Source organism: Silurus meridionalis, chromosome 7 (genome assembly GCF_014805685.1).
Source record: "Silurus meridionalis isolate SWU-2019-XX chromosome 7, ASM1480568v1, whole genome shotgun sequence".
Taxonomy (NCBI): domain Eukaryota; kingdom Metazoa; phylum Chordata; class Actinopteri; order Siluriformes; family Siluridae; genus Silurus; species Silurus meridionalis.
In genome coordinates this window covers 11,662,681-11,687,090 of record NC_060890.1, presented here as the reverse complement: position 1 = coordinate 11,687,090, position 24,410 = coordinate 11,662,681, and the positions used below count along the sequence as shown (strand labels likewise).

At 36.8% G+C, this 24,410-nt stretch overlaps 1 protein-coding gene across 3 annotated transcripts; it reads right to left on the bottom strand.

Annotated features, from left to right (window-relative positions):
* Positions 1-520: 520 nt before the first annotated feature.
* Positions 521-22,095, bottom strand: shisa8b (shisa family member 8b). 3 transcript variants are annotated; one of them, XM_046853031.1, is made up of 5 exons: positions 21,889-22,095; positions 20,886-21,376; positions 13,096-13,217; positions 5,097-5,213; positions 521-2,531 (listed from the first exon to the last, which is right to left on the bottom strand). In XM_046853031.1, exons 2-5 carry the CDS (start codon positions 21,350-21,352, stop codon positions 2,056-2,058), a joined length of 1,182 nt encoding a protein of 393 aa, XP_046708987.1. In that variant the 5' UTR covers positions 21,353-21,376; positions 21,889-22,095; the 3' UTR covers positions 521-2,055. The 3 variants fall into 3 exon arrangements, with proteins under 3 accessions (XP_046708987.1, XP_046708985.1, XP_046708986.1); XM_046853029.1 differs by having other exon boundaries at positions 20,886-22,095; XM_046853030.1 differs by having other exon boundaries at positions 521-2,528; positions 20,886-22,095.
* Positions 22,096-24,410: the final 2,315 nt, after the last annotated feature.

The following is a 24,410-nucleotide window of genomic DNA, read 5'->3' as shown; positions in this document are numbered from 1 at the left end:
ATACTATTAAAAATACAAATAAAATTTTCATAGTTCTTTAAAAATTGAAACTCTTAGTACTTCTAGTGTAGTGTACAAATATTGTATGTAAGAACTTTTCTGCTATATATATTGTGTATAAATCTATCTTTGATAACCACATGACTGACATTTGTTATACAGATGTTTTTCACATTCTGCACAGAAATGCTCAGACTGTTATATTCTCTACTGAGTAACTGTCTGTAGTATTCAAATATTTAGGCATTAGGAGAGGGATTAGGCAGAGATCTGACCTTTTAAGAGCAAAATTGATTTCGTTACACGATTCACTGCACTGTGTGCTGCCCTTCTTTTGACATTTTCAGACCAATTACTAAACTTTAGCACAAAATTCCCTTGAATTCCGTCTTTGTTTTTGTGGCATTACGAATATTATTAGCTTCTGTATTTTTTTAATTGGCATGTTAGTACTGTCCTCTATCCGTTCAATGCAAATATTAGACCTCCAGATATTACTTTGGCTAATAGGGTTGTTTACAAAATATTTGCTTTTAATTGTTCTAAAAAGCCCTTTAAATGGAAATGTAAATAGTATAATATTGGCATATCCAGTGCACAGCAGATACATTTATACAGACACAACATATTTATAGTTGTTAAAAGTTCTTTTTAGGGGTCACTGAATTATTTGTTGTTGCAAGTAAAAAAAAAAAAAAAAAAAAAAAGGGGTTGTTCTACTTGGAAATCTTTCTGACAGGGGAAACTCTAAATACAACTATTAAGGGATTCCCCGAACAGACAAACAAAGAACCATTGAAGTTTTTACATTTTCTATAAGTGTACAATGCAACACAACATATTAGTACATGTACATACTTTTCCACAAAGTTGCTATACAAATGCAGTGTTATCTGTTATTCAAACTTTCTTCTCACACATGCACATATTCACATGTAGAATAATGAAATGTACATTTAAGATTACAAAAGTGCACAAATGTGATGTTCACAGAGTTAGGAGGGCTGAGAAAATGCTTATACAGAAGATTATTGGAAGCACTTTCATAATTCATATGGTGAATACTACAAACACTTTATAAAATGTATATACTGTATATAAAACAATTGGCATTGTTGTAAATTAAATGTGCTTGAAATCTTCACTCTTTTAAATTCGTCTCCCCACCAGCTTATTCCTCAATTTCAGGATCGTTTTAAGAGATTTTAGTTCTACTACTACAAGTACTGCTAATAACTAATATGTTAAAAGGTGAGAAGGTGGAATTCAATGCATAAGTTGTATTTTATAATGGAGCGACATGATTCTTCATCCATCCATGCAAAATTAAATGTCACAGTCTTCAAGAACTCTTGAGAGATCTCTGTGCTAAAGCATAGGGGGAAGAGATTTCACAGTTCCAGATTAGTGCTCTGGACCATAAGCTCAACAAATGGGAATTGTAATTGGAGGTGGCTTCCCTTGCTGAGAGCTGGATGTGAAAGAACAGTTCAGAAAAATGCAACTCAGCATCACAGTGGTTTTAACTGTCCCAGACTCATGATCCATAAGGAGGAGCTGAGATAAGAGTAGGAGAACAGGATTGAAGACGTTATTTGTGTTCATTTGTGGTATAAACATAATGTGCATGATCTGTAATACAGTAACTTGGCATTTAGGGACAAAAGAAAACAACTAGATCTGTCATAAGAACCACAGTGAATGTGTTCTTGTCATCCCCGGGTTCACGTGCCAGGCTGCTTCAAATGAGACCTCATCTTCTGCCTGAGATCATCTGATCAAATAAACTGAATCATTTTGGGTTCATTTCTGAGAAAAGCTCCACATAATGATAATCAGCTAACACTGTTGTGAGCTGACCAATGGAGTATATCTTGCTACACACTTACTTCCCAGCTGTGTGTATGGGATAGTATGCTGTAGCAGAGGCATAAGGACCAGAGGACAGAGACTGAATTATTGAGGCTGGAGGAACCCAGTGGAAAGCTAAGCAGCTGTGGTAAGAGAGCCATATGATTAGTCAGTCTTTAAATAAAATGAAACAGCTGAGGACTCTTAGACAGTGACTTCTGTTTTGCTGTTGGTTTTAAAGCTCTTGTGTTTGTGAGGGTAGGACAAATGTCTTTCATGGGACATGGGTTGTGAGAAAAGCTCAGGAAGCATCTCTATGCTGTACTGCCTTCTACCAGCATAGGTCTGCCTGCGACTAGGGTGTCCAGGGTGTGAAGTCTGCCGATGGACATGTCTGGGTGCAGTACCGCATACTGTGAAGCTTGAACTCAGGTGTAAGGGATGAGTGCTGGTCTTTTGAATGCAGCTTCTCTCAAGTTGGCTGGTGGGGATGGAAATAGAAAGAGCAGAGTGGATGTCAGTGGAAGGCAGAGTTTGGTGGATGTAGGGCTTGTCTTGATAGAAAAAAGACTTGTCTTTTTGGTGCACTGGGATGGGTTGAAATGGTGCAGAAAGAGTTTGGTATTGAGAGAAGTCCATGAATGGATAGCTTTTATAGTAACCTCTGCCAGCCATGTCTGCTGAGAGAAAGAGAGAGAAAGAAAGAAAGAGAGAGAGAGAGAGAGAGGGAGAGGGAGAGGAGAGAGAGAGAGAGAGAGAGAGAGAGAGAGACTAATAACTGAACAAAACTTCGGTAAGATTTTAAATGATATAAATAAACTGCCAATTCAGCCCCAAAGTCTTGGTGTAAAATAAGCTAAACTAGGCACATTGACCATAAGTTATAAGTTAAAAACAGTTATTTCTGAGTGCAGTGGACACAAACACATAAAACAATGGTGTCATTTCAGATTAGTGTGTCAGTGCATTAAGGACATTCCTTAGACATGAGTTACCTATCTCTAAGACCTGCACGCTGCTCTCTTTCTCTACTCATTATGTTCTTACTGTGTATTTGTTTAGTTTTTCACTGTTGGGGAGGAAGTGTGCTTATGCCAATAGATCAACTGATCAGTACAATGAATGGCTGTACTGACTTTTGTTAGAAGATATATTTAATGGCGTTAAATACAATATGTACAATAAAAAATAAAAAAAACCACTACATTACAGTATATTCAGACCCCCATCACATTTTTTATTTAATTTTGCAGCCTGATACTTTATTCAAATAGATTTTTTCAGACAAAGTAAAAACACAATTCTAGAAATGCATGTATATCTTTATAAAAATAAATAAAAAATAAAATATTACATGTATATAAGTAATCAAACCCTTTGCAACAACACTTCAGGTGCCTCCCATTTCTCTTCATCATTGCTGAGATGTTGCTACACCTTAATTCTAGTCAACCTGTGAAAAAGTTTATTGTTTGGACATGATTTGGAAAGGCACATACCTCTCTTTATAAAGATCCTCACAGTTGCCAATGTACATCAAAGCAGAAACCAAGCCATGAGGTTTAAGGAACTGCCTGCAGAGCTTAGAGACAGATTGTTGCAAAGCACTGATCTGGGGAAGGTGACAAAACTTTCCAAGAGCACAATGCCCTACATAATTCTCAAATTGAAAAAATGTGGCTTAATCACGACTCTTCCAAACACTGGTCACCTGGTCTAACTGAGCAATTGGGGGAGAAGGACCTTAGTAAGCTAGGTGACCACGAACCCGATGGTCATTCCAACTGCGCTCCAGAGATCCTGTGTGGAAATGGGACAAAGTTCCTGAGAGACAACCATCACTGTGGCCCTCCACCGATCTGGTCTTTATAGCAGAGTGGCTACACAGAAGCTTCAGTGCAAAACACATACAACCCGAATTCCAGAAATGTTGGGACGTTTTTTAAATTTGAATAAAATGAAAAATAAACGAAACTTTCAAATCACAATAGAACATAGAGAACATTACAAAGGTTTAAACTGAGAAATTTGACATTTTTATGCACGAAATGAGCAGTTGCAGGCATCAAATTTGAAATGAGCTCATTTTATGCAAAAAAGCGTACAATTTCTCAGTTTCACAATTTCTCAGTTTCTTACATTCTAAAACAATTCTCAATTCTAAACGTTTTATCTGGAGAAAACCAGGCACCGGTTATCAATTGCCCAACACCATCCGAAAAGTAATGCATGATGGTGGCAACATTTTGCTGTGGTGGTGTTTTTCTGCAGCAGGGACTTGGCAACTGGTCTTTGTTAGAAGGTTCCCTTTTCTACATTGACAACAACCCTAAGCACACAGCCAAGACAACACAGGAGTGGATTAATGAGGAGATTTGAGCAGTTGTATTTGAGCAGTTGTATTATCAAGCTGCAACATATCAAAATTGAAAAAAGTGAAGGGGTTCTGAATTCTCTCCGAATGCACAATATTTTCTCATTGATAAAAAAGTTCAGTGCTCTGGCAATCATATTAGAGGTTTTTGGATTATTATATCTGGTATACTGTAGCTCTCTGGTTCTTTTTATGTAAGTAAATCAGCATTATCATGCAACTACATATTTCACAGGTTATAGTAAATGCAGTTTGGCTTCTGGTATATTGGTGTTTTAAAATGATAATTATCAAAGTATAAAATGATACCTGAATATCCCCAAGCTATGCACCACTGCAATAAGTTTTTTTTTATATAGCCTATTTTTATATAGCTTTATATACTGGAAAAAAATATAAACGCAACACCTTTGTTTTTGCCCCCATTGTTTATGAGCTGAACTCAAAGATCTAAGACTTTTTTATTGTGGCCAGCCTAAGGCACACCTGTGGAATAATCATGATGTCTAATCAGCATCTTGATATGCCACACCTGTGAGATGGATGGATTCTATCTGTAAAGGAGAAGTGCTCACTGATTTAGACAGATTTGTGAAAATGTTTAAGAGAAATAGGCCTTTTGTGTACATAGAAACAGTCTTAGATCTTTGAGTCCTCTCATGAAAAATAGGGGCAAAAAGTTTTGTGCTTATAATTTTGTTCAGTATATAATTCTGTTTTGCTACAGAATGTTAAATCAAATGAATAAATGATAAATGAATTGCAGGATAAACATCAAAGGGATTTGATTAAAATGTAAATAGCTCAGTAGAGATAGGCTGGGTTTCTAGTATTCCCATGACTGACAGACTATCTTCGTTCAATCTCTTACCAACAGCCTTCAGTGAGGTATACTTGCTATGTGTGAGACCAGGCAGGCTGTTGTTGCTTTGGGGATGTGAGAGTCCAACTGTTGGGCTGAATGGAGTGTTGCTGATGTGATATTGCTCTGCAAATAGAAGAAAGTAAGAACCAGATTAAAAAAAGAGGTTATAAATCACTTTTACACCTTCCAATGTGTGCTTAAATACCATTTTTATATAACAGTTAGGTTCCTACAGTGTAAAGGTTTTGGGCATCTTACCTTATAATTCTAATTGTGTCTATTTTTTCAGAATGAAAATAAGGTGAAGTGTCCCACCTGGACAACAAGGACTCATATGTACGAATGCTGTTCATAGACTTCAGCTCAGCATTCAACACAATCCTTCCTCAGCACCTGAGAAGTTGAGCCAACTGGGCCTGAACACCTCCTCTGTAACTGGATCCGGGACTGCCTGACTGGGAGACCTCAGTCAGTCCGGATAGGAAACAGCATCTTCAGCACCACCACACTGAACACTGGAGCACCTCAGGGCTGTGTGCTCAGTCCACTGCTGTTCACTCTGCTGACTTACGACTGTGTAGCAATGCACAGCTCGAATCACATCATCAAGTTTGCAGATGACACGACCGTGGTGGATATCATCAGCAAGAACGATGAGTCAGCATACGGAGAGGAGGTGCAACGGTTAAAAGCCTGGTATGGAGCCAACAACCTTGACAAAACTAAAGATATGGTTGTTGACAGGTGAGCACAGAGCGACCATTCTTCACTGAACATCGGTGGATCCCCCGTTGAGATCATCGAGAGCACCAAATTCCTTGGTGTTCATTTGGCAGATAACCTCACCTGGTCACTCAACACTAGCTCCATCACCAAGAAAGCCCAGCAGCATCTCTAAAAAAAGCTCATCTCCCTCCCCCTATCCTGACCACGTCCTACAGACGAAACATTGAAAACATCTTGAGCAGCTGCACCACTGCAAGATCCTACAGAGGATAGTAAGGACAGCCGAGAAGATCATCGGAGTCTCTCTTCCCTCTATCACGGACATTTACACCACACGCTGCATCCACAAAGTCAACAGCATTGTGAACGTCCCCACACACCCCTCACACACACTCTTCACCCTCCTGCTATCAGGGAAGCAGTTCCGAACCATTCGGGCCGCTACATCCAGACTGTGCAACAGTTTCTTCCCTCAAGCCTTCAGGCTCCTCAATACACAGAACTGAACTGAAACTCACACACACACACACACAACTGTGTGACTGATCTGTAAAACCCGGACTCAAACACACAATCTTACTCACTTCACACATCCATGTCTTCAGCACACTCATATTACATCACTTCATTACTACGAACTGTTTACATGCCATTTTTTTGCACATATTTTTTTTTTGGATTGCTGCTATTAGTCTTTTGCACAGTATTTTGTTTACATTTTTGTTTATTACAATGTTCACCTTACTCTTTTACACACCGCAGTGTGCAATATACAACAGGTTTACTGGTGGCGTGTTTTGTGTTTTGTGTTTTGTGTATTACATTGTCTTGTGTTGTCTTGCACTGTGGTGTGTTGTCTTTGCACTGTTTGCACCAGGTTGCACATGATGCACTTTATGTGGTGAGGACACTTACTAGTCCTTAGCCCTGTGTTTTTTGTGATTGTTGTTGTATGTAGCACCAGGATTCGAGAGGAACATTGTTTCATTTCACTGTGTACTGCATCAGCTATATATGGTTAAAATGACAATAAAAGCTTCTTGACTTGGCTTGACTTGACAATGGAACATTGTAAACACATCAAATGTTTTGACTGAGGATCTGTACCATTGTTAGAACAGCTGAACAAGCAGAAACAGCTGGAGAATCAGTGTTCAACTAAATAGGTTAACTGGCAACAGATCAGTAACATTATTGGGTATAAAAACTGTCTCAGAGAGGCAGAGTCTCTCCAAAGTAAAGATAAGCAGAGGTTTACCAATCTGTGAAAATGCATCTACATAGTGTGGAACAATTTCAGAACAATGTTCCTTAACATAAGATTGCAAAGACTTTGAATGCCTCATTATATACAGTACATAATATTATCAAAAGATTCTAAGAAATTTGAAAAAAAAAAGGAAAATAGAATATGAATGGAATGGAATGGAATGGAATAGAATATCGGAAATTATGATATGATATAATGATCTTTATGCCCTCAGGCGGCACTGCATTAAAAACAGGTATGATTCTTTAATGGAAGTCACTGCATGAGATGAGAAACCCTCCAGAAATCACCGTTTACCTTCTTATCCACAAATGCAGGTTAAAGCTCTAGAATGCAAAGAGAAAGATTGATGTAAACATGACCCAGAAACACTGCCGTCTTCTCTGGGCTTATTTAAAATGGACTGAGGCAGAGTGAATCGTCCTCAAGACTAAAATGGGAGAGTGACCATCCAGCTTGTTATCAGTGCTTGTATAAAAACCTGCATATCTAATGGTTTCACTGCAACATTTGCTTCCATTAGCAAGACAATGTAAACCATGTACTGCATCTATTACAATAGCATAGTTTTGTAGAAAAAGAGTCCGTGTGCTGAATTGGCCTGCCTGCAGTCCAGACATGATGCTGGAGCCTCAGCATGATTGGAACATGTTTTATATGTTCTATTGTGAATAAAATATAGGTTTATAAGATTTACGAATCATTGCATTCTGTTTTTATTTCACCAGTTAAGTGTCACAACTTTTTTGGTATTGGGGTTGAATAATGCATAATAGACCACTTTTCAGCCGAAAAATAATGCAAGTGCCTAATTGCCTCTTATATGATTATATCTATGCTAATAAAATATGTAGTTTCCAAATAAACCCTAGTATATGTTGCTCTGTGTGTATGATATGCTCCACAAATCAATCAAATAAAGTAGATTATAATTTTGTGCTACTTTTACAAGGTGATACTCTAAAAAAAGCTCAAGCACTAGGGATAAATACAAATTTGGTGCCTTTGCTGGTTTGAGGCATAATAGTGCTGTATTGCTCTGCTTGCCCGCTATGTCATGTATTGACATACAAATGTGGCACAGGCCACGCTGAGAGTCCTGCCCCAGCCTGTATGGCCTACTTCCACAGTTGGCTGGTAAAATGGACAGGCCAATTAGTGAATGTTGGCTGCTTTCCTTCATGTTTCCACTGATCATTAGTCATGTCTCATTAAACATAGCACAGTGTGTTGAGCTAAGATCAATGTGCTTTTTTGGGGTTAACCTGCAACATATGTTCAGAGAATTATGCTACCGCTTCCTGTTGATGTCAAAGAAGAGACTATTTAGTGTTAAAAAGGTTTACTTAAACCACACGCAAAATCTCCAGTGCATTAATGTGGTATATACTTCTTATTCGACATGCATTTTGGAAAGAACACAGAAAAGTTATTTCACAGAAAAAAAAAATATTTCTGAATTTTTTGTTTTAACAGTAACACTTCTTTAAGACTAAAAATCAAACTGTTGGATCTATAGGTGTTTTAAGATTGTGTTAATATGTTTTTTGTTGCATACTTGACAAGTTTAGTTTTTCTATGATTGTATGATTTATTAAGTAATTTTTTGTTAATAACTGTACTGTTTGAAACTCAATTTTGTTTCATACACTGATAAACACCCCCTGGAGTGGTAGTGCTAGAAATCCATGCTTGAGCTCAATAGCTGTAGTACTACTGCTGGCCTCCACTTCTACTACTGCATCTCTGCCCCAGCCCCCTCCAGTGTTTGATAATGATGCAGGATAAAAGCAGGGGCTAATGAGGGGGCTGTCAGACCAAAGCATGTCTCAATAGCCAAGCCTATTTCAACTCTATTAAATTCCATCAGACTGCATCTAAGTAAGTTATGAATGTGATATATGAAAAAAAATTGTCAAAAGTCCTCAAGTAGTATTATGAAGTGAACCAAAACCTTTTATAAGTTATATTTTAGCATGTTTCCTCACGACATTAATTTCCAAATTTCCATAATAAAAAGCTTGATGTTTGTTAGGGCTATAACCCTGCAGTCACTACATGCAAGCACATGCAGGATTAACTGCTTAGACAAATATACAGCCTGTATTTTAGGGGTAGGAATGTGAACTGTGTGGGATATTGTGTGTGTGCAGCAAAGATATGGAACAGAAAGACGTGATATGTGTGTGTGTGTGTGTGTGTGTGTGTGTGTGTGTGTGTGTGTGTGTGTGTGTACATGCATGCACATTAGTCTGAAAAATGCTATTCACTATCCTCAGCCTCAGCATAATGCCATCATATCTCTCTAAAACAAACTATTGTGCATGATCATAGCCCTGAGGCTCTCAGACCCATTTGACATGGCCATAATGGCACACTAACAAGCCTTCAGTGCATGAAAGACAGAGATGAGGTGTACTGGGCATATATGTACATGTATGAATTAGGTTACCCCACATGCATGGATCATAAGCTCTCTTTTTACACACACATATTTTGTCTAATTTTACAAAAAATATATCTGATGAGCAGATTATGTCTTATTCAAGTTTTTTAATTATTTACACACTAAGGCAGACTGTAGGATTTTTCGAACATCTATGCCTAGATAATATCCAGGGAAAGTTCTATGTGTAAAGTGATCACTGTGTTAGCCCTTAATGACTGCATGTATCAGCTGCTAATAAAAAATTAAGATAAAACAAAGCTTACATACTGATTGACGTATATTTTTACATTTATTTACTTACTTTTTATAGTTCCGTTTGGCAAAAATAAAAATCTAATTTCTACATTTCCTAGATTATGGAAAATATGTCATTTTTTTATATGCTATTTTATGTGTGCATTTATCAAACTGATGACACAACATTGAATGCACACAGTTGTATGCTGCAGCATTACAATTTACCTTCACTGTATCTAAAAAGCCAAAGCTCTAATTACAATGCTCCTGTGAACAAAGCAAGGTTTATAAATACATGATTTGCATTTTCATTTACAACCGTAATTCCAAAAAAAGTTGGGACGCTGTGTAAAATATAAATAAAAACTGAATCCAATGATTTGCAAAACTCATATGCTTAGAAAAAGTACCATTCTGAGGAAATAAATTAGGTTATTTTGAACTTGATAGCTGTAAACATCTCAAAGAAGTAAGGACATGGCCATATTTACCACTTTGCAGCATATCCTCTTCTTTTAACCACAGTCCAGTGGTGGATGAAGTACACATGTACTTGAGTTAAAGTAGAGATACACTTGGTAAAATATTATTAGATATTTATTTTATGCCTTTAAATGTACTTAAGTATCCTAAGTACTATGATTTATTATGGCTGTAATATGCTCTTATCATATTTGTTACAAGATTTTAATATTACTCTTAGCACTTCAATCTATTAATAGAATGATATTAATTATTCAAAAACTGATTGATATCTATTAAAATTATCATGAGCCCAAAACCTTTTTTTCAAATACTCAAGGATTTAAAAATGCCACAGGTGTTGTGGCAAGTTAGAGTCACGAGTTCCTTCCATCATTTATTATTCTCAAATGTTCTGCTTGTTGTTGAACTGATGCTGAACTGTATGTTTGTGCTTGTGTAGATACCACCAATCAAAAGAAGTTCAAAACAGAGCCCGCACTCTACAGTGATTGATGGCTTGCTGTGTGCTTGACCAGTTACATTTTTATCCACTCATAAATAAAAAGTTACAAATTAGTTGCAAAGTGTTATTCCAGCTGTTTTTTTTAATAACAGTTACTTTTCTAGCCTTTTGCTGCCTCTATCCCAACTTTCTTGAGACCTGCTGCAGCCATCAAATTCAAAATTGCCATATTTTTTTCCTTTAAATGGTACATACTCAGTTGAAACATTTAATATGTATTCCATGTTCTATTGTGAATAAAATATGATTTCATGACATTTGCCAATTACTGACTTGCTCAATATAGATAAACTTAAATTTATAAGGAACAAATGTATAGGCACTAAGTTTATACATTCTTTTATACAACTTTATAACTTTTATCTCTGTAAAGCTGCTTTGAGACAATGTACATTGTTAAAAGCACTATACAAAAAATTTTTTAATTGCATGATTTTAATTTATATTTTACAAAGCATTCCCAATTTTTTTTTAATTGCAGTTGCACATTTATGGCATTTATCAGACACCCTTAGCCAATGATCTTACCCTTACCTCATTTTATTACACTAAGCAATTGATGTTTAAGGGACTTGTTTAAAGTCTTGGTGGTGATGGGATTTGAACTTCTGACCTCCTGATTAGAAGCACAATGGTTTAAACACTGACTGTGTATTAGGTTTCATTATCCAACATTAGCACCCAAATTCACTAATGCATTTGTGGCTGAATGAGTACATACCCAAAGGCACACTCCAAAATCTAGTGGAAAGTCTTCACAGAAGAGTGAAGGAGAACAAATTTGAAATTATAGTTCCATTTACATGATTTCACTAGAAACCTGGTGGTTAGATTATTTTTTTTCATGCTGAAGTAATAATGGAGAAAGAGATGCTGTAACTAAGCTTTGAAATAGTTGCTGATTTTCTGTGGGGAGCTTGGCAGAGGCAGGAGGGGGGGATGGGGAAGAAGAAGCACAGGAAAAAAGAAAGTAGAACATTGAGGGATGAAAGAAAGTTTACCTGATAGGGAGAATGAAATGGGGGCAGAGCAGAAAAGGGCAGAAAGAAAAAAAAAGAGTTCATGAAAAAGCTCAAATTCTTAAAATAATATGTCAAATCAGATAGTTACTGAGCAGTTCCCAAAAGTATTTTATTATCATCACATATTTTATCCTTTGATGCAAATCGATGCTAAAATACCGTAGCCAAGTAATGCTTCTAGTTTTATTTTTTGCTAAGACACACACAACTGAAAGTGATACTTGATAAATGAGCCATAACACATAATAAAGACATTATCATGAATATTTTTGTCTGATTTACAGGCTTGTTATTTGTTTTGGCCAATTATTGTAAACAGGAACAGGAACTATAAGGGTAATTCATCACTAAGATAATGTCAACTTTTCTTTCCAGTGGAAAAACACTGTTGCCATCGGGGCCACCTTACCAGGTCATGTCTCTTTATAAAGCCCTAGACATTATATAACCTGCAAGCTCTCTCCAAAAAGTCCAGTGCATATGAGACAGTGTACATAGAAGCCTGCTATTTCTCTGTAACCCTCAGAGATCAAAGACTTCAGGAGAGATATCAGCCTTCTTGAAAACATCCGGTTACATGTCAATTTCCCTGAGTTATCTTTCTGAAACCCATGTGACAAATGCAACACTGTTTCTTCATTTTAAAGCCATTACTTAAGGTAATGTGAAGGAGGTATGTCAAATCAGACACACATTAAAGCTCTGAGCACTAGAGAGCCAAAGCTAAATCCTTACCATGATGAAGAGAGAATAATGTGCCTCTAAAGCACAGTGTGTCGTATCAATTCAGCATTTCTACCAAATGGCACTTTTAAAAAAATGAAATGGGAGGATCAAACCTCTATTGAACATGTGCTCCCTATATAAGTGGAGCATTTACACTGGTAAAAGGAAAAGAGCACTTGCTTTTTGTGCCATTTATATAGGGCACAGTTTCAATTGTAATGTAGTCTTTGTATCAAAATATTACTGAGGTTTATCTCAAATTTAACTGTAACTCTATTGCAACATTAATTACGAATCAAAGCAAGGATGTAATTAATGATATATTCAAGAACACTGTTTTAATAACATCCAGTAAATATATAGAAAATTTGTCAAATATTGTCAAGTGGTTTTACAAAATCTTTGGAAATAGATCTAATGAAGTCTGCATTGATGTAGATACACAGTGTTGTTTAGTCCTTATTACAAAATATGTCTCTTGTAAGGCCCTAATAGAAAGAGTCTAAAAAATTATATAATGTAAGATTAATAAGAGTGGAAAGATGTTGGCATACATGAGGTAAATATGGAGGGCCTCAATGTCTTACCACTGCGGCTCCGTAACATCCGAGCAGAAATGCCATTGTTTCCAGGAGTGGTGCTGCTGCTACTGGTTCCATCTACAGGGCTCACATCCCCACCTGGCTGCTTCAGCAGTTCCTGCAGAGTCCTGTACAGCACATATGGAAACATTGGTGTACTGATAAAAAAATATTTTAGTAATCTTCAAGTATTATTAGATACAGTATTTATAGGTATAGATGTGTCACTGGGCATTGGTCTTTGGTGTGTTTGTGTGTGTTTGTGTGTGTGTGTGTCGATCATACCTAACAATCACTTATTGTTTTAAAGGACTAACTCCAAAGTATCAGCAGAATACAGTCAACCCCCAATAATTCATAGTTGAGAACTCACAGCTCTGAAAATTTGCGAGTTCTCATTTGGAACCTAGCTAACAGCAAGTTGAGGATTATCTTAAAATTTGAGGGAATCCACAGCAGGACCGAATGTTCAGGAACGTTAGGAATAACTTTTTTAACTGTTTTTACTAACAAATTTTATAAATAAAAAAAACACATTATTGTATTAAAATGACATAATGTCTAGATCAATTCACTAAGCTACCATTAATACCATTCTGCAGAGGGTGCGTACAAAATTAGAACGTAATCCCTACGGGTTCGGGGGACCACTGTATACTTAATTTGTGAAAAAAACTTTTCTCCATGTAAGGATAGCAATTTAGCCTTTTAATCTGTAAGACATTAAAAAGATAAAAATCAAAATACAGTTTAATCTCAGTACAAGAACCTTTGTGGATTTCTCAATATTTCTTTGCAAATTCGGAACTAGTCTAGTCTAATTATAATCTTTTATTATAATTCTATTTCTGCTCTGCATCTTCCTAAATATATCTTTACTGTTGCCTTGTTGAAGTTTTGCTTGGTTGACTTGTTTGAGGTCTAGTTTTTAGCACACTTCTTCAGCATGGCAGGTGTATCTTGGCGGTGTGTTTGGGGCCATTATTATGTTGGAAAACTGCCATTCAGCCCAGTTTCTGAAGAGATCACGTTCTGCTCCAGAATGTTACAGTACATGTTGGGATACATGTTTCTCTCATTGAACCGCAGCTCCCCAGTACCAGCAGCACTCATGCAGCCCCAGACTGTGATGTTACCACCATCATGCTTGACTGCAGGCAAGACACAATTTTCCTGGTACTTCTCAGTATGCCATTGCCACACATGCTGGACACCATCTGAGCCAAACAAGTTTATCTTAGTCTCATCAGATCACAGGACATGGTTCCAGTATTTCATGCTCTTGGACAGGTTGTCTTAAACAAACTGTTTGCAGACTTTCTTGTGAGCCAGCTTCAGAAGAGTCATCCTGCTGGAACACTGGCCATGCAAACCTACTTGTTGCAGTGTGCGGCATATGGCCTGACAGACCTTCCGCTTCTGCAACCTCTAAAGTAATGCCGGGAGCAATCATGCATCTGTTTTTTTTCAAGCCAGCATCTGCACCTGATGAACAGCATGAGGACTCAACTTCTTTGATGGACCATTGCGAGGCTTGTGTCAAGTAGAACCCATCTTGGAAAACCTCTGTATGAACCTGGCCACTGTACTGTTACTCAGTTTCAGGGTGTTACTGATCTTTTTATAGCCTCTGCCATCTTCGTGGAGAGCAACAACTCTAATTATCAAATTCTCAGAGAGTTCTTTGTTGAGCATCCAGTGGTCAGCATGAGAGAATTGTACTCAACCCACCAAATTTTAACTGCTCTAATACAAAATACACAAATTTGTATGGTCCTGTCCAGCAGACAAAAAACATGAAAATGATGAGTGTACTCACTTTGTTGCCAGCTATTTTGACAATAATGGCTGTATGTTTAGTTATTTTTAGTGGACATAAATCTGTACTGCTCTACAATCTGCACATTGACTACTCTCAAGTATATACTAAGTTTCATTTCTATAGTATTGTCCCTTGGGAAAATGTGAGGGGTGTACTCAATTTTGTGATTATAATGTACATAAATATATAGAGACAGACAGATAGATACAGTAGATAGATCTGCCATTTCATTACTTTTGGAAAGGACTTTCTATCAGACAACAACAATAACAAACAATGAAAGGGCTTTCTCCAAAATCTAGTCATATACTGTAGTTACATAGTCATCGTGTATATGTAAAATATTTCCAGTGAGGGCCCAAACATGTACAAGAAGCCTTCTGGCTGGCAAAAGACCATGATGAGATCTAATGTGACTGCAGAGCAAACGTGTTCTCCCCTACGCTAGAAACTGCCAATGGCAGTAGACCAGTGAGGCACAAATTAAGGACAACAACAAAGGAAGGCATGAGAGGACAATGATGTACAACAATGATCTCATGTAAATAGTGGAGCATATTTCAGAAATGACAGAAAGGGTAGAAAAGGAAAAAGCATGGTTTAGGTCAACCAGTGTGTTAATCTTGTGAGCTATCATAATTTCTACAAATCATTCTGTAATAAAAGGAAAGCTGACACAAAATGACACATTTATCTGTCACAGATCTTATTAGGGAAGCTGAGACTAATGTTACCCCAGGCAGTTGGAATGCAGGGTTGCTTGACAGTTTAGAGACTGGGAACACTACTGCCATTAACCAAAATGAGTCCATAATTAAAGGAGCAATAGTCATAAGAAAATATTTTCTCCATTAATCTGATTTATGAAAATACAAATAAAGTTTGGAGGTTTACCTACCATTGCATTGTTTTTACTTTTTACTTAAGTCTGTTTACTGTTTGTAAAACGAGGAGTGAGTTTTACACATTTAATTGTATAATTTGAAGCCGCTATTCAACTTTAATTCATAAAATGCTCAGATTAGTAATTCCTATAATTCCCAGTAGTCTCTCTGGGAGAAAGCTGTAGTAGGTGAGAAGCTTGACTATATAAATTAAAGATGTCCAAATGATTACAAATAGTGTATTACAGCATCTGCAGAATGTTCTATGCAGAAAATATTACTTTCAGCATTATTCATCAATGTAAATCAACACCACTGAAAGTACTAATTACAAATGAATGGCTATAAATTAAATTAATTGATATTTTTAGTATGCATATACACACATTTTACATTTTAAATAACTGATTTAATATTTCACTAGAAACAATAGTAGCTTAATCAAGGTTTCTTGCGTGTAAATGTTCTGATTTATACACAGCTGAATATAATGCTAATTGGAACTGATTATACAGTAAAGCAGAGTGCAACAGAGAGCTTGAATGGCAATTACGATCTTAATTGATCTCATCTGGAAGAGCAATTTTGGAAGAAATTAAAAATGAATTAAATAAATCATCTTTCAAAGAAAGGAATGCACTCTCGTTTAAAAAATACAGTATACTGTAGAAATCGAACTTTAACATATTTGTTAAGATGGATTTAGTTTTAGCGTAGTCAGTGTGGTTTGCTTTGACTCTCTACTATCTATTAAACCTTTAAATGCCCCAGTACTCTCTCTTTCTAATTTGTCCAGCAAAGCATGAGCATAGCTGTTCCTTTACCAGCATCCTTTATATCTCCTTATAACAGCAATATCAAAATTGTCATCTTCCTTTGCACTCTCCCAGACTAATATACATACTCATAATGTGAACAATTTAAAGACCAGCCAACCTTGTTAAAATCCATCTCGATGTCCATTAAAATCAAAAAATATAATCATTATTCTGTGACATGGCTATTGCCTCATTAAGTTTCAATGACCCTCAAATCTGTAAGGTTGGCCTCAAAATTACAGACTCTGAAGTCCTTTGCAGATACAGTACCTCCCACTATTCTAGATTTGGTAGGTACAACCTAGAAATAGCATGCTTACAAATAAAAAATGAAAAAATTTGTGTTTGTGTAAGTATTCACTCCAATCTGTGTGATATTCATTGGCTACTTTTGGTGCGTCTTTTGTATATGGAATGGCATAATTAGTTAAATGGATTTCAATCGTATTTAAAGAAAGCATCACATTATCTTTATATGAATACACCTGTTAATGGAATTCCAGTTGGAGCGGAAGAGGGTGGAGAAGAGTGGCAGGAGTGATTTGTGATAGAAGAGTATCTGCAAGAGTGAAAGGGAAAGTTTATAGGACTGTGGTGAGACCTGCGATGTTGTATGGTTTAGAGACAGTGGCATTGAGTAAAAGACAGATGGTGAAGCTGGAGGTAGCAGAGCTGAAGATGTTAAGGTTTTCGTTGGGAGTGACGAGGATGGACAGGATTAGGAATGAGTTTATTAGAGTGACAGCGCATGTAGGATATTTTGGAGACAAGGTGAGGGAGGCGAGATTGAGATGGTTTGGACATGTGCAGAGGAGGGACGTGGGGTATATCAGTAGGAGAATGCTGAGGATGGAGCCACCAGGAAGGAGGAAATGAGGAAGGCCAAGAAGGCGGTTTATGGATGTAGTGAGGGAGGACATGCAGGTAGTTGGGTTGAAAGAGGCAGATGTAGAGGACAGGGGGGTGTGGAGACGGATGATCCACTGTGGCAACCCCTAATGGGAAAAGCCAAAAGAAGAAGAAGAAGAGAGTGGTTCAAAACTAGGAATCTATATTTGTTAGAGTGTCCTGGTCAAATCAAGACCTCAATCTGTGGCAAGACTGACAAAAAATGTGCTATTCACCAATGGTCTCAATGTAATTTAACCGAGCTGTAGCAATTTTGCCAAGGGGAATGGACAAAAATATCAGGTTCCAGATATGCAAACCTGAAACACATCCCTGAAGACTTGCAGCTGTAATTGCAGTCAAAAATGGCTCCACACAGAATTGGCCCAGAGAGTGTACAATTGTGCAAACAACATTTGTTTATCTGTTTGTTTGATTAACCAGTGTGTCACAAAAACAGTTTTTTTATGTTTGAACACAAAATGTGGAAAAGTTATAGGGAGTGAATTCTTAAGCACTGTATCACAGAATAATTCCAAGTATATGTGTAAGTACTTTGAATCTATAGAGTTAATGTGCACTGTGTCCATTACTCATGGTCATTAGAGTAGACTGTGTCAGCTTCCAGACTCCCTTAGGCTACACTGCAAAAAGAGGTCAGTGTAAAGCAATGGGGAGTTTTAATGGCAAAAAAAAAAATCCAAAACACCGGTGTGCTGATGTGCACAGGGCTGAGGGTTTTGTCTGTGAGCATGGACCCACGCATTGCCACAAGACTTCTCAGGGTGCCTGAAGAAGGTGGGAAAGAGGCATTAGTAGGCAGGGGGCCAGAAGGATGAAAATGTCATTGCTCACCCACTATGCCTCTGCAAAGCAGGAGACAACAGACTTTCCAAATCAGAGACACAAATACCTCCAGACACCTGAACCCTCAGTTACACACATTGTAGAAATGAGAGAGCCACATCCATAAATGTCGAATGTATTTGCACTCAAAAAAATGAAATGTGGCTGCTGTTGGCCCAAAGAATATAACTATGTCTAAATTAAATAATGTACTTAAGTTTGTGTATTAAAATTAAGAGTCGTGTTGACAAAATTAAAAAAATTTAATATTTCAGTTTAACACAACTAATTTAAGTAAAACGAGTTGTGTTGCTTCTGCAGTATCGCGCTTTGGTCAACAGGTAGAGTAATATCTGCACATGCGCAGATGAAATGCAGATGAAAAGCAGATTCAACACGAACTTTTCTGCTCTGTTTTAGATCGGCACCATTTAATTGGAATCAATTTAAACAAAGTTCACAGTGCAAAAAGAGAAAACAGGCGAAGATTTTTCCTTGTGGAAAAACAAGTTACAAGTTAATCGCGAATAATCTCATGTTTTGTAATATTGTCATGATGTTACCGTATTCCTTATGTGGGTTTTACATTCATGATAGTTACGTTCTTGTTTTTCCCTTTAATTTAATTTATATTTGTTGAAATGTGATTATTTGATTTTATTATTCCATTCTTATTATTAGGGTAATGTTAATCTTTGCCATGCTGTTTGTCTTTGTCTGGCAGGAGGACGGCAGTGATCGGCTATTTGTAGGCCATTTCAGGTTCCCTGGTGGTCTAGTGGTTAGGATGCGGTGCTCTCAGCGCTGCGGCCCGGGTTCGATCCCTGGTCAGGGAACCAACCTCAGCCCCTCTTAGTGCCGGTCCCAAGCCCGAATAAATAGGGAGGGTTGCGTTAGGAAGGGCATCTAGTGTAAAAACATGTGCCATGCTGAGGATCCACTGTGGTGACCCCTAACAGGAGAAGCCAAATGAAAGGTTTTTTTTTATATTAAAACTAAATTAAGAATGTTAAGCTGATTTAACTAAACAACATTACATTAACTTTATGTAATTCACTGAAGTTTACTGAAATCAATATTGTCAATTAAATGCAACCTTACTGAGTTACGTGAAACCTGTTGACATTAAAAAAGTTAAGTAAGGCCAACATATAATTTTTTTGGGTGTATAGATGCCTTAGATATAGATAAACCTCAAAATAACTTTTTTTTATCATCTGCCACATAAACCATGCACTTGTTAATCTTAAATTTCATAATTGAAAACATGCATACATACTGAGTACATGTAGATTGATGCAGAATAAATTCTGACCTTCTGACAGGGAACCTTCCACATTAACACCTTCTGTCTTATAATATTCTACCATATCAATTGATGCTAAAAATCTATCAAACTGCCATAAAGTCATACAAGGAAGGCAATGTTTAGATGCTATATAATTGATTGAGACGAGGCACCACATTCATTCTGGTTTGTTAAATGTGCTAAACATATAACAAAATTGAAAATAAATACTGAAAGAAATTAGCAAGCAAAAAATTGTATGCACCGTTGCCTTGTTAAAACTTACACGTGTAGAAGCACTAGGTTTCAATAGAGGTTGTAAAGAAGCGCTTAGAAACAGAGCGAGGATTTGTTGCAAAACATGCACACAGAGTGTAAAAAGAGCAAAGAGAGCAAAAGAAAGAGTTTATTCATGCAGTGTTAGTCTTGGAGAAGAGTTAATCCCAGGAGCAGTGATGAGCATCATGTCAGTAGTGCTCTGCTTTAGAGAGATATTAACTTTAAACAGCACCAAAATGTAGGAAATTTTCTTTTGCACTGCAAAATATCACCTACTTTTAATAGGCTTTTACATAATTAGCACAAATCCAGTCTGAGATGTAAGTAATGGCAAGGCGAGGGAAGAGCATGGCACACATGAATTGCTTTTTGCTTTATGATTCTTGACAGGTCATTTGGTATTCAGGGAATGTTCTTGAATATTCAGAATGAGGACAAAAATGTTTTGATTTTATCAGAGACTTGACTTAGAGATGGATAAGTGATATTTAGTAGGAACTGTAATGGCAAAGAGTGTGTTAAAGTGCTAGGAATCCAAAAAGACACAATACTAGCATTAAATATCTGAAAAATTCCTCCTAAGAATTTATGCAGTGTCTCTTAAAATTACCAGGATAGTCCTTTATAATACATGAACATTTTCAATCCCCTTTATTTAATAGTGGTCATCCCCTTTAACAGTCATAATATGAAAATAATAAGTCCTTAATGAAGCCCTTAATGAGTGCCAGACAGATTGAGCTATTAGAGAAAAGAATTACATTATAGAATGCCTCCAATATTCTTACTGATTAACATTTTTGTTTTTTATTCCACGATTGGGATAAAACACAACACTGCAAAGATTTTCCTTCCCTGTGCAGATCTGTAACAATCTGGTGTTAATGAAACCTGGTGAATCCAAGACACTGTAAAATAAGGTCATAAAATATGTTAATGAGCACTTTCACTTACAGAGTTTTTAAACTCACCTTGAATTGGTGATGTCATTTTGTCCGCCTCTTCGCCTCTCCAAACCCAGCTTGGTGAAGATTCCTACCAGAACCATAATGGCCACCACGCCACAAATCATGTAGACAATCATTTGTGTGCGATCCCTCCCATGCTCTGACTGCACCTCAGTGATAGTTGCCACAGGTTTACCTGTGTTGGCCCAAATTGGTGTATCATAATTGGAGCATGAGGTCTGGTCCAGACGTTGCTGATGGAACTGGCAGCAGAATCGGTAAAAGCAGGTGCCACAGCAGTATAGGAAGATACCTGCATTACAATTAAATGGTGGGTCCCACTGTCCCATCACATCATAATAACCCTGACAGCGGGTACCTGTGGGTGGGACTGTTCCCTCCACTAGTTCTCCTGCAGGTGAGGTCATTATTAGTGCTCCCTCTGATGTAACAGTTGGATCTACTGTCCGATTGGTCAGCTGCATGTCCATTACAGTGATTGCCTCATTCTGGGCCTGTGAGGTGCACCAAAGTAAAGTAGCCAGGACAACATGGAGTAGAAAAGACGGACTAACCATGGTGCTTTAAATACTTATTAGAGATTATAAGAACATTCCAATAATGGACATAGCAAGTGTTAATTATTCAAGCCTGAACTTTGAACAAGTTAATTAATTATTTAATCAACTAAATTATTCTTTTAATTCATCATTTCACTAACAAACTAATACATTTACTGCTTAGCCTAGAACAAAAAACTATTTATGACATGCAAATAATTAAGAAGTCATTACCAAGAAACATTGTATACATTGTTACAAGGTAATACTGCTAAAAGTGTAAAATATATGTTAGAAGCAGTGGTCACAAATTATCGATAGAAGACCTACAGAATGAATATTTTACCTCTGCCTTATAAGAGAAAAATATAAACATAGCTCTTTGGAGATTTTCTGCTTTCCCTGTTCTTGCTTATTAGTTAATATTTTCCAGTATTGCACCAGGTAGTCTGGTCAACAGAGCTGACCTGTACATCCAGGTAGTTTCATTTCAGCTTTTGCCACTGCAAGTGGTTCCTTTATGAATAACTGTTTCTCCGCTTCATCCTGAGGGAAGGAGTCCTAAAGAGCTCACAGCTTGCGTTTTGTAGCAATCCACCATAGTCCACACTCCCAGATTTAAAGTCCCGTAAAAAGCAACAGTTCAGGACTGAAATGAAATCCCTCCTCTCTGCCTGAACCCTTCTCACAACTCTGAAAGAGAGAGAGAGGGAAAGAGAGAGAGAGAGAGAGAGAGAGAGAGAAAGAGAGAGAAAGAGATGGGGGAGGGGATTATATCTACCCAGCTGGTGCTCACTAAAAAGGTTGAGGAATGGATATTATGTTATTATTTCAAACATCACAATCTTAAATTATATTTTTTATAAAGCAAGAAACTATTTCTAGTTTTGATGCCAGAATAAGTACACATATTTGTACAAAGTACCTGCAAATGTATTTAAGCAGGGGAAACAAATACAAGGGGTGAGAAAAATATTTTAATATCCAGCACAGGTTGGATGCTATATGTAGCATGTAGGGAATTTTCCTCTTCCAAAGCATGTCATTGTAAACTGTCCTAAAGGTGCAGCATGGAGATAAAGACATGGCATTATAAATGTGTGTGTGTGTGTGTGTGTGTGTGTGTGTGTGTGTGTGTGTGTGTGTGTGTGTGTGTGTGTGTGAGACTGTCCGATTAAATCCAAAGGTTTCACTTCTTAAATCCTCTTCATGCAATTGCAAAATCCAAACCTGTCTAAGTCCTGTTATGGCTGCCAAGAGACCCCCACCCACTGTCCATCAACATTCTTAAAGATTCATAAACATTCCTCAGGTAAGTATGCACAAAGCACGAAAAAGTGGTGAGTTAAAATTAAAGGTCTCTTATTTACACCTTAATGTCATTGGGAATGAACTTTTGCTGCCTGCACACTGTGGGCAACTCTGATGCAAAATATTTTTTATTCAAATGCACAACAGTTAAATAGCTGTTCGAACAGCAGAAAAACGTTACATTTTACATTTTCTGACATGTGGAACTGAAATTTTATGTGTCTGCATGATCTTGAAGAGTTTGTAAAGACAAAATTAGAGACACATATCACAACTGTTCCATGTGTAAAGAAATCTTAAAAGAAAAAGTCAAAGTTAGCCATAGAAGAACCTAGCCGCAGAATTAATCAAAATTTAACAGTTTAAAAGCAAAATCTTAAAAAAAAAAGGTTAATAGTTAGAAGAATAAGTATCAGACACTTTTACACTGCAAGATTATATTGACGCATCTGCTGTTTAAACTAAATATCAAAATTTGTCAGTAAAGCAAATTTGGCCATTTCGTTTTTGCCTATGGCTATATGCATTCTAAATGTCTTATTGGTTGCTTCACCAAAGCACAAATATACTGGTTTTAAATTTATTTCTTTTAGTTCCCCTTTTCCACTTTGCACTGTGCCAAACCAGTCCAGATCTCTTTTATCTACAAACAAACATTGCATCTGCCTTTACCTCATACTCTCACCAGAAACTTTGTGTGAGTGAAGCATATCAAACTGTTATTTCCCCGATCCTTTAATGCTTAATTTTGTCATTTAGAGATCATCTAGTTGTATTTAAAGGATTCCATGTAAAAATAAAATAAAATTGAGCCAGATAGGAGTCCAACTCACATGGCACTGTCATCATATATTCCTCTTTTCTGTTCCCTCTCACATCTTTTTCTCTTTGATTGTTGGATGTGAAGGGAAGTTGTCAGGTGACATGGAGCAGAGTGCTATTCTCGGTCAATGTATACAAGTGAGCATGCCATGCACTATATAAACAAAAACTAGAAAGAAAGATAAAGAAAACCCAGTCATTTTTAAAAAATAAAATATAAAGAGATTTAGGAAGGTTTTTGTGTTTGAAAAATTATTTTCAGAATTGATGCACTTATTTTCTGCAAATGCATAAAATATTAATGTATGATTTTTGTGTGCTGCTGCTAAAGCAACATGCATTTTAAATTGTAGGGTAGATTCATTCATAACGTAAAGATTTTTTTTTTGCACAGAATGCAACAAAATTGCAGATGAAAGTGAGAACATATATTGTATTACATGTCATAGGGTTATGGGCCAGCAGAGTTGTAGAAACTGAGGATGAGGAGCAAAACCAGAAATTAAGAACGGGTAATTGGTTATTCATCTGGGAAATTATCTGTGTCCAGTATTTAAGGGAGCACTTATTTTAAACAAAGCTGATAGTAGATTGATTTGTCTCCTTTAAATATCTTGAAAGACTATATTTACATACAAATTGCCAGGTCCAACAACAAGTGTAGGCAAACACAACAATCAAATATCAAATATACATTTGTAAAAAAAAAAATACATGTGGTCATATTCAGAGGTGGGAAGTAATGAAGTACAAATACTTAGTTACTGTACTTAAGTAGATTTTTAAGTAGATTTGTCAGTAATTTACTTCAATATTTATTTTTCAGACAACTGTTTACTTTTGCTCATTAAATTTT